The sequence below is a fragment of the Homalodisca vitripennis genome, chromosome X, assembly GCF_021130785.1.
Source record: "Homalodisca vitripennis isolate AUS2020 chromosome X, UT_GWSS_2.1, whole genome shotgun sequence".
NCBI classification, from domain to species: Eukaryota; Metazoa; Arthropoda; class Insecta; order Hemiptera; family Cicadellidae; genus Homalodisca; species Homalodisca vitripennis.
Genome location: NC_060215.1, coordinates 8469887 through 8482055, shown reverse-complemented (window position 1 = coordinate 8482055; position 12169 = coordinate 8469887). Strand labels below are relative to the sequence as shown.

Sequence of the window (12169 nt, the reverse complement as noted above, 5' to 3'; positions counted from 1 at the left end):
AACAGAAAACATTGTATTTAGTTTAAGTAGTAGATCTAAAGGCTCTGAAAATAAATCTGTGAAACTTCTAGGAATTAATCTAGATTCTAGCCTTACTTGGGGTGTTCATACCAACTCACTCTGCTCTCGCCTTTCTAGAGTTATCTTTTGTTTAAAGAAACTCAAGTTATGTACAAGTCCTAGTATACTTATCAATGCCTACTTTTCACTTTTTCACTCTCACCTTTTGTATGGCACTATTCTTTGGGGCAACTCTGCTGGTGCAAAGGAAGTATTTAAATGTCAAAAAAAAAGCTATTCGATGCCTTGTGAACATAAGTGAAACAGATTCTTGTAAACCTTTTTTTATAGAGCTAGGCATACTAACGCTGCCAAGTATTTACATTTTGCAAAGCCTGGTTTTTATCAAAGAAAATCTGACTTCGTTTAGCCTAAGAAACTCTGTACATTCTTATAATACCAGATCTGTAAACTTAATTGATGTGAAATATACTAGGCTGAGCAAATCCCAACATAGCTATATCTACATTGGTACAAAACTATTTAATAAGTTACCTCTCAACGCCAAAACAATGAGCACTAAGAACTTTAAGAATATGTTAATTAAGTGGCTAAAAGTGAAAGCCTTTTATTCAGTTGAGGAAGTTTATTTAAGTGATTTTAATAACATTGAATGTTCAATTTTAAACTAGTTTTAAGGAATTTTAATTAGTTGTAAATGTTGAATTTTAAACTGGTTTTAAGGAATTTTAATTAGTTATAAGAAATGTGACAATTGATGTGGCCTAACTCATACCAGCTCTGACATTGTTAATACTTTTAAGTGGGACAACAATAAAGATTCTTGATTTCTTGATTTCAAACTCTTCTGAAACCAAATTGTGATGGACTTAAAATTTTCTTTTCTTTTAAATAGTCACTTATTTGGTCATAGACCAGTAGTTCTAGTAATTTAGACAGGACTGGGATGACCGAGATTGGGCGGTAGCTACTTGGATCATTATAGGGACCTTTTTTAAAGACTGGAAAAATTCTGGACACTTTCAGTTGCTCCAGAAAAATACCCTTACTCATGCACATATTGAAGCAAAGTGTCAGTGGTTTAACAAAAGTATAAATCAATCTCTTTAATAGATTATTAGATATATTGTAGATGTCATTACTATCTGAATTGTTTAGTCTTTTAGCTGCATCAATTGTGTCAGATGGCTTGATTGATTTAAATGATAAAAATAATTCAATTAGCTTTTAATGAATTTAAACTACTATTAATAACTGTACCGGTTTTCACTTTAATTTTTTTATTGAGTCAATAAAAAAATTACTAAGATCTTCTGAAGTAATATCAGTTTGAAGCGTATGGGGTGTACTTTTACTCTTGCTTTTAATTATTTCCTATGTAGCTTTATTTTTATTGTTGCTGGTTTTAATATAATTGGTGTTGTGATTAAGTTTGGTGATTTAATAAATAATTTATACTCTTTTTTTTGGTGGTTAAAAAGTTGGAGAAGTTCATTCGAAGGCTCCCTAGAACTTTTGATTAAAGAGTCAAAACACAACAACTTTTCTTTCATATTCCTTAATTCACTAGTGTACCATTTATATTTAAAATTGCTTTTAGCTATAAGTGGTTTTTTCTTAATAACTGAGTAATAATTTATATTATTTAAGAGAATTTGAAAAAAGGACTGAAAAGATTGTTCAGTGTCAGTTAACTTAATTTAATTAATTAAGTGTTCCCAGTCATAAGCATTCAAACTAGATATTAAGTTGCATATTTCTTGTTTAGGCAAGACAATTTGTAAGTACATGATTTTTCCAATAAAACCATTTGGTGGAGTGAGAGCTTGAGTATCTAGCACATTAAGGTCAGCCATTACACCATCGTGATCAGAAAAGGGAAAACGAAAAATATTACAAGAGTTAACCCTATTCTGCTCACAATTGACAAAAATGTTGTCAAGGCAATTTGCACCTCGTGTAGAAGATTTGTTCAGACAATAAAAATTGTACTCCCTTAATAAATTTAAAAAATATTTAACACATCGTTTGTTTTTTGTAATATCAAATTTAATGTTCAAATCGCCTCCAATAACTATTGTATAACTGGTCCATTGAGTTAAATATAATAAAAGATTTTCAAGTTTATTGAGAAAAATATTATGGTCACCATCAGTTGAATGGTACAATGACACAATAGTCATAGTCATAGTCATAGATCTTTATTCAAAGCTGTAATATTATAAATACAGTCAGAATAGTGTCACAAATACAGATAGACTAATATCATCACAGATACAGGTTAACCTATCTAACATCTTATGTTAACTTAACATAAATATTGTTACTTTAAACAACTAAAATCAACTCAATTTTTATTTTTGTTTAATGGCCCAAGCCCTCAAAAAATTCTTCAAAAGAATAAAATGATCGTGATATGAGATAATTTTTTAATTTATTTCTAAACGGATTGATTCCTTCAATTTTTTTATGTCAATAGGAATGTATTGAATAAATTGTGTACCGGCGTATTTAGTTTTCTTTTTAAACAGCTCTAATTTATGATTTTCAAAAATTATACCACTCCTAGTATTATATCTATGAGTGGTATATTTAGGTATATTTTTAAATTTTGTGTAAGTTATTTTATCGTATATGTATTGACTGTAAACAGTTAAAATTCTTAATTGTGCAAATAAATGTTTAACGGTTGCTTGCCATGGTAAATTTAGAATTAACCGTATTGATTTTTTTTGTAGTATAAGAATTTTTTCAATGTTTTTATTTGAAGTAGCTCCATATACACTGATCCCGTAGCTAATATGGGAATGTATTAAAGAAAAATAAATTTGTTTTAAAGTATCCTGGTTACAAAGGTTTGCCATTTGCCTAAGGGCGTACAGGCCAGATGATGCTTTTTTTATTGTGGTTTGTACATGTTGATTCCAGCTTAAATTTTGATCTATTATTAGACCTAGGAAACAAGTTTCCTCTACCTCCATTATATTTTGGTTATTTATCTTAATGTCATATTGAAAATTAAACTTCGATTGGTGTGTTTTAAAGGGTATAAAATGTGTTTTGCCGGGGTTAAGTAACAAATTCTTTTTAGTTAAAAAAGAGTTAATTTTATTCAAACAATTAAGAGGTGATGTTTCAATTACCTTAGGATCATTTCCTTTGACAATTACGCTTGCATCATCAGCGTATAAACACATATTGTTTTCCTCTGCTACTGTAGAAAGTCCTGTTATATAGCAAATAAATAGTAAGGGACCCAAAATTGAACCTTGTGGTACGCCATACTTTATGAGCTTTTTTTCGGATACAAAATTGATTTTGTCTCTATTTATTAAGTATGATAATTCAACGTATTGATTACGGTTACTGATGTAAGAGTGAAACCAATTTATTTCTTTATTTTTTAAGCCTAAATCTTCCAGAACATTTATAAGTTCGTCGTGAATTACGCTGTCAAACGCTCTAGTCAAATCCATAAAAATTCCTAAAGGTCTATTACCTTTATCTAATTCCTCTATTAAATTTTGCACAAATTCTACTGATGCAGTAATTGTTGACCTGCCTGGACGAAAACCATGTTGTTGATTATCAAGAAGATCATTTTCCGACAGATAATTTAAACAGTTGTTCATTAACAACTTTCTCAAATATTTTAGAAAACGTCAATAATAATGATACTGGCCTGTAGCTCTCCGGCACCTGAGGATCTCCCTTTTTGTAAATAGGAATTACTTTAGCCGTTTTCAGTTCATCTGGGAATTTACCAGATATTAGAGAAGAGTTTATTGTGTGTGTTAACGGTCTTAATAAATGCCTTATTGCTTTTTTATTATTACAATTGGTACTTCATCAAAACCAGTAGAATATTTAATTATTAAATGAACTGACAATTTTTTTAACTTGCTGTTGTGTAACTTGACTGAATCAAAATACTTTTAAATTTGGATTCCAATCTCTATTACAATAATTTGAGGATTTAGGCACATCTTCATCACCATGGGATATCTGCTGATCCACAACATTGATGAAGAAGTTATTAAAAACATTGCAAACTCTACCTGGATCCAACAACAGTTTTTCTTTATCAAGCAACATAATGTTTTCTTTTAAATTCTTATTTTTACCAGTTTGCATGTTAATTAACTTCCAGGTTGTTTTGTAAACATTACTTGAACATTTTATTTTGTTATCAAAAAATCTTTTTTTAGCTTGAATAATTTTTAGTTTAAGATCACGTTTTTTAATTTTTAGCTGCTTTAAGTTATTATTTTGTTTGTTCTTTCTATATATCTTTTCTTGCTCAATTAAATCTGTTCTTTCGTTTTTAATCTCTTCTGTCACCCAATTGTTTTTGGATATGCAATTAGGTCTTAGACTAGATACTTTAGGGAAACAAATGTTAAAATAGTGCAAAAAAATAGAATGGAAAGTATGAAACTTGTCATTGACACCAGACATATAAACATCTATCCAACTTTCTGATCCTAAAAGTTTTAAGAAAGTTTCAATATTACTTTCGCTAAATTTTCTTGTTAATTCTCTATATTTCTTATGTGTATTGCTATCTGTATCATAAAAATTACCAACTTCCATCAATTGCCCGTCATGATCAGATACTGCTGTGATAATCCCCTCCACTTTTATATATTTTTTATCAATATTGGTTATAAAGTTGTCAATTGATGTTGCAGTTTCTTTACTAAATCTAGTAGGAAAATTAACTGCATAATACACTCCATGTTCAGTTAATATATTTCTAAAACTTTTTAAAGTCAGATTATTATTTAAAATATTTATATTGATGTCCCCAGCGATAATAATGTTATTAAAGTTATTGCAGAGAACATTCAGAAGTTGGTCCAGTTTTTCAAAAAAGTTATTGATTAGACTATTATTTGGAGATCTGTATAGGTAAACAATTACAACATCAACATTTGCAATGGTAATTTCTGAAACACAACATTCAAATTCCTTTTCAGTTATTAATTTGTCAATTGAAAATTTACTTATATTTTTACTTTTGATCCCATTTTTAGTTAACACCATAACCCCTCCTCGTGTAGTTTTAGAACGGCAAAAAAAAGAACTTACTGAGTAATTACATACATTAAGCCGAGAAATTTCTTTTTCGTTCAAACTGTGCTCACTAAGAGCTACAACATCGGGATTCAATTCATCAAGAGCAATTTCTAAAAGGTCAATTCTCGTAGGTAGGTATTGTACATTTTGATGGAAGATGGTAATTTTTATACATTTTTCTAATTTACCAAGTTTTAACCTACATTGTTTTTGTTCAATTCCTTTTCTAAAAAATTTTTCCGATGTACACTTGGCATCGCTGCTTCAGGTGTAGAAGAGCCAAGTAAAGGGTCAATATCAATTTGAATATAATTGAATTTGAATTTATTGATATTCATATTTATTGATTTATATTCATATTTATTGATATTGAATTTCAATAATTAATTTGAATTTATCTAATAATACAGTGGTTACTGCAAAATGAAGTTCTATACAAAATTCTGTAACATCAAGAGGCCTTGCATCAAAATTATTGTGAAAATTATTGTGGACAAATATTAATGTTCCTCCTCTAATCCGGTTTGCTCTACAGAAAGCAGATGCACAGTAAAATCCAATTGGAAAAGAAGATGCTACCACTGATTGTTTAAGAAAATGCTCTGATAAGCAAATGACATATAGGTTCATTTCATTTTGTATGAAAGTTTCTAGAACAGTGGTTTTGCCATTAAGACCTTGAATGTTTAAAATTAGCAATTTAAAATTTATAATATTATTTTGTAAACGTGATGAGTTATAACAATTTTCAAAATGACGAAAGTGCAAATTACCTGATCTTAAATTAATTAAATCCCTATAGTTAGACTTCTTTTCTCCTCCAAAAAATTACTCGAGACCGATACAACCACAGGGTGCTCCAAAGGACACTGACTACTATCACTTGTGACATTCACCAAAGAAACTTGATCACTTGAAATGCTCTCATTTTGCACACGGCACTTCACTTGTGAAGATGACGGAGTGTTGACCTCAGATACTGGGCTCTTGTCTGTGACGTCAGAAGTTGTTGAAGGGTGTTTGTTCTGACTCCATGATACCGATGGCATTCTCCAACCCCCTCACAAAGCTAAGATATGGAAGGCCATTTCTCAACTTCCTGGTAGGATGTTCATCATAGGTAACGATGCTGACAGAGGCTCCTGTGACTTGACTAAATTGTAGTATCCTTGCAGCAAAATGTTCAATTGGGATTCCATCTCTGACACATCCCATAGGGGAGCAAATAAGATACTTTAGATCTTTTGTTATACAATCTTCAGTAAAGTGCTTAAAAGACAGGTCATAATCATTTAACCTGTTGGTGAGTGCGCATTTGACATGAAAAAAGTCCTAAATGAGGACCTTCGTCATATGACGTGTGTTCCCATATGAGGACCATCGTCATATGACTTGTCTAGAGATTACATTAAAATCCATTAGTTTCAACATTTAAACATAATCTGAATGTTGAAATCACGGTATATCCAACTAAATGGTATGTTGTAAGTCCCGCCCCATGACGTCAATGGTGTGTTGGAGCTGATCATCTGCTACACCCAAATCACAAGCTGGAAGGCTCAGCTGTTTGGCTCGACTGTATCAGCTGACACAAGGATGCGCGATACCGCCGTTTAGTTTTACATACCATGGTTGAAAGTATCCGTAACATGCTACGATCTGGTGGTAAATCAAGGAACTAGTTGCGCCACTTGTGACAGATTTCACGCCTTTTTTATTCTGCCGCTATTCTGCTCCTGACTGATGTGGTTATGTTACTGCTGTGCTACTTTTCTATTGTAATTACTGTTTCTGTTTGAAATTATAGTACAGTGTTATTTAGTGTGAGTGAACACGTTGCGATGGAATGGGAAAATCGCATCTGTGACAATAGCGATGCCATTCGCAGAGAATTGGATATAGAATCTGATGGCAGCTATAACATTGATAACGATGGACATGTATTGGATTCCGATGGAGATTTTTTTAATGTTGAGGACATTTTTGAGGAGAGTATGGATGAAGATTTTGCCAATTGCGAGGAAAACTGCATGGAAACTACTGAGGAATCTTTCAACGTGAGTAGTACACCTTTACCTGACCTACATGGACAAACAAATGAAAATGTACACCCTAGTAATGATTTACACACAGATGAGGTATGCTCTACTTGCAAATGGACACACAATGCCAATTTTGAACCTAGGATAGCTAATTTTGAAAGTTCAAGTTCAGGATTCATTGTTACTGATGAATTAGGAGCCAATGAGTGGAAGGAAATTGACACATTTTATAAAATATTTGACTATGATTTTGTTTCCCACATTTCAGCCGAGACAAACAAATACTATTTTGAAAGCACTAAAGGTGTCCTCACTGAGTTTTCCAAACTTCACAAATGGGTGGAAACAAATCCCGATGAAATTTATTGCTTTTTAGCAACCAGCCTTCTGATGTCACATTGCAAAAAAAATACAATAAAACAGTATTAGTCGAGTGATCCACTGATAGAAACTCCTATTTTTTCTAAGATTTTCTCTCAAGACAGATACCTACTTTTGAGGCGCTTGATCCACTTTGATGACAACATAAATTCTAATTCTGGGGATAAGCTATACAAAATTAGGACAGTAATAGAAACATTGAGGAGAAAATATAGATCACTAATTCAGCCATACCAGAATTTAGTTGTTGACGAGAGCCTCATGCTTTGGAAGGGAAGGCTATCTTTTCGCCAATATATTCCCAACAAAAGGAAACGATTTGGTGTCAAAACATTCGTCCTGTGTGACTGTGAAACCGGAGTAGTCTTAGACTTTATAGTTTATACCGGTAAGGATACAAATATTGACGAAGACAGTTGTAATGATGGCATTTCATCAAAAATATTCTAAGGCCATATTTGAATAAGAACCACACAGTTTATATGGATAACTGGTATTCCAGTCCAGATCTGTTTTCATGGCTATATGAGAAAAATACAGGAGCATGTGGCACTTTGAATGCTAAACGCAAAAATGTGCCATGTCTCACGAAAAAGATGAAAAAAGGAGATGTTGAGCTGCGGCATAATGATAATATGCTTATAGTTCGATGGTGTGATAAACGTAATGTAACCATGATTACAACTGTGGACAAACATGAAATGGTATGAGTAAATACAAGAACAGCCAGAAATCAAGTGAAGCCTTTATGTGTTGTTAATTACAACAGAAATATGGGAGCCGTGGACCGAGCCGATATGATGGTTCCGTTCAATGACACAACAAGAAAAACTATGAAATGGTATGTCAAGCTGTTCTTGCATTTATTAGACATATCAGTTTTGAATGCCTATCTCATCTAAAGAGAAAAAATGAAACAAACTAACTCTAGTGTAAAGATTCACATCATGGACTACCGCATGAATCTAATTCGACAGTTGTTAGAAGCCCACATAGCGCCGAACAACGACGCAGCTGTTCCCGTCTCGCGGCCCGTGGGCGGAGCCAAGGACCCGCTCCGACTCTCCGGTCGCCATTTCCCCCGCCCACTACCTGAGAGTTCAAGCCGCAAGAGGAAACTTCAAAGACCCTGCTACGTATGTATGGACACAACCAAGGCCCCGTCACGGCGAAAGGACACATCTTATGAATGTTCTTCATGTGAAGTATCGCTTTGCATTTTTCCTTGTTTTCAAAATTTTCATACGCAAAAAAATTTCTAAGAACATATAAAATGCTCAAAAATATAATGCAACCTTATAAACAGTGTTTTTAAAAGTAATTAAATAGTTTTTTGTAAAAAAATTCAATTTTTTTTACCCTTACTCCTTTGAGGTTAGTTAAGGTAAAACGGCTCACTCCTTTAATAACCATTACACGGGAACGTCATATGACGTGCGCACTCGCCAACAGGTTAAGTCTGGTTTATTAAAAAATATGGTTTTGTAATCAGGCCATAAACCGAGGCTCCAGATTTTAGTTTCTGGTACGTCAGGTGTTTGGTAAGACAGTCTTCAATCCTTGGTTTTCCGAATTGATCTTTAAACACTACTGCCACCCCTGCACTCATACTTCTGTTGTTTGTCAAATCTGCTGAGATGCAATGAGCAAAAGCCAACTTCTCATTATAAATGTGTTCTTGAATTATGTAATTAATGCCGGTAGTGATAAAGTATATAACTTACAGAGTTTCGATTTTTTTCTCTGTGAAAAAATTTTTTCTTGAAAGCACCACAGCAAGTTTTTTTTCTAAGTTGACTGGACTCTTGTTTTGTAAGTGAATTTTATTTTTAGTTGATTTTTAGGTTAGAATTGGCCACACATACTTGTAATTGTGGTCAACTAATATTCCTGTTTGGTAATTTTTTCTCATTATACTGTATATTTTATACTGTATGTTGTGATTTTTAAAGGAATAAATTTCATTATTTCACTTTGCCTTGCCTCTATATAATGCAGTGTTTGCTATACCTTAGAAATAATGAAACAGAACTATGCTCAAAAATGGAATCCACTGTTACAATACAAGAAGTAGCCATAGTAGCCATTTTATAAATTTATAGCTAAAGTGCAAAAACCCCCTGTATATTGCATCTAGGTTAATAAATAAGTTGCCAATTAAAATAAAAACATTAGTTGACTAAACTTTTAAATCAAAACTAAACAATTTCTTACTAAGTAATGCTTTTTATCCAGTAAATGAGTATTTATTGAGCCAACGGACTGAACATTACTTTTGTTAACTGGTGATGACATGAATTGTACTCATCTGCCTATGTATTTGCTTAAAATATTTTTTGGCCAGTAAACTTTTCTAAGTGCTAGAAACATTATAAAACTTCTAAGCTCAGACACATTACCTTGTCTTCTTCTCGGATAGTGTAACAACTGAGGTGAGGTAGTCGAACAATTCTCCATGTTTGCACAGTTCGAATACAAGGAAGATGAATGTACTGGATTCGAAAACGTCATGAAGCTGGACTGTAACAGCAAACAGTGCCAAACACATTTACTAATTTATCAAAAGATTCATGTCATTATAATTTAATAGTAAGAATTCTATTGTCATATTTTTAATTAATGAGTTCAACTAAATAACATTTCACAACTACCGCTTACCAATTTAATTGCTACCACACATTTTATTTACCAAGTAGATTTTATTCAACAAATAAAATTTAAAAACAAATATTTTAAATCTCTAATCTTTATATTTTATCTTATACATTGTATTGTTTGATTGATGATTAACTGAATAAATTTAATAAGTAAGTAAAAGTATGACATTCGTTGTTTGAAGTTTTGTTTTTGACCATGGCAGGATTTTTCCAGACATTTGCCATCGTTCAGTGATACAATACAATCAGTAACACTGGTGTTATGCTCACAAGTAAGACATACAGTTTTTAAGCACATTTTGTATAGTAAAAAAATACTTATTGAAAATGTATAGGAAACAAGAGTTGATTTATATATGTTTCTTCAAGATATGTCTAAATATAAACAAACATGCTGATCCTGGAACAGTTTTGGAAGCGTCAATAAACAAACTAATAAATCAAAGACAGTAAAAATCTATGTAAAACCTCAAAATCAGAGATAATAGAAAATCGATATAAAATCTTGAATAAAGAATACAGTGTTTTACTGTCTAAAACCTAAACTGAAGAATTCAAATGAAAACCTTAGACTAAGGCTTGATAAATACTATGTGGACTTGGCACCTCCAATTTCAATGGTTAAGAAGTGGTTTATAGAGTTCCATTGTGGTCCTAACAGCACTAGGTCCTAACGTTCAGGTCGCCCAAAAGAAGTGATTACACCGGAAACCATTGATAAAATCCATGAAATGATATCGAACGATCGGAGAATGAAAGTGCATGAGTTGGCTCATGCTGTCGGTATCTCAACTGGAACGGGTACATCACATTTTACATGAATATTTGGACATGAAAAAACTCTCCACGAGATGGGTTCCACGATTGCTCACCATAAGCGCAACCGCATGACCACTTCAAAAGCGTGTTTAGTGATGTTTAGCCCTAATCTGGATGAGTTTTGGTGCCGTTTTGTAAGTATGGACAAAAGATGGATCCATCACAACACCAAGGAGAGACCAAGGAACAATCGAAACAATGGGTTGCTCGGGGCGAACGTGGACCAAAGAAGACCAAGGCGAGTCTGTCAGCCAACAAGGTCATGGCCACAGTTTTTGGGATGCACAGGCTGTCATTCACATTGATTACCTTGAGAAGGGTAAAAAGATTACCGGCGAATATTATTCAGAGTTTTGGACAAAATCGACGCTGATTTGAAACAAAAATGGCCGCACTTAGAGAAGAAGAAAGAGCTGTTACATCAAGACAATGTAGGTGTACACACTTGTCTAGTCAATATGGCAAAAATCTATGAATTGGACAATGAATTGCTACCCCATCCAGCATATTCTCCATATCTAGACCTTACTACTATTTCCTCCTTCCAAACATAAAGAAATGGCTGTGCGGTAGGAAATTTGGATTGAATGAAGAAGTCATTACTGAAACAAACGCCTTTCATGAAAAGATTTTGAGAGCCTTATGAAAACCTTTTATTTGGAGCGAATAAATAAGTTGAAAAAAGCTGGATTAAATGTATCAAGCTAAAATGTGAATATATTAAAAAATAAATTGTTTATTTGCTGAAAAGAATTTGTTTTATTTAAAAATTCACTGACTTATCAAACCGCCCTCGTAACTTGAGTCTCACCACCAAATTATATTTGTAATTACTTACCATATAAACACATATGTTCACCTGTGAGCACACGCACATACATATCTAAGTATGTGCATTTAAGTATGCATGGTGTTTATAAATATAAGGTAGAAGTACACCACACCATGTGTCATAATAGACTTTACTGAGATTGCATGCAAAATTTCAATCTATAGCTCATTTTATTCTAAAGATGTCCTGCGGACAGATAGACAGACAGACAATGATACAAAAAAGAAGTTTGATACCAATATTTTATCATTGCCATCATTGTTACCCTTAAGACCAATGTCGAAATATTCGCTAACACTCATCAAAATCCCATATAATGGCATGTGCCATCATCAAAC

The 12169-nt window shown here is 32.8% G+C and overlaps 1 protein-coding gene across 2 annotated transcripts in view; it reads right to left on the bottom strand.

Annotated features, from left to right (window-relative positions):
- Positions 1 to 12169, bottom strand: part of LOC124368647 (phosphorylase b kinase gamma catalytic chain, skeletal muscle/heart isoform) — a 66202-nt gene that overhangs the window by 32777 nt on the left and 21256 nt on the right. For both annotated transcript variants that reach the window (XM_046825888.1, XM_046825889.1), the window contains exon 3: positions 9923 to 10043. In XM_046825888.1, coding sequence (XP_046681844.1) covers positions 9923 to 10043 — 121 coding nt within the window. The remainder of the gene's footprint in view (positions 1 to 9922; positions 10044 to 12169) is intronic.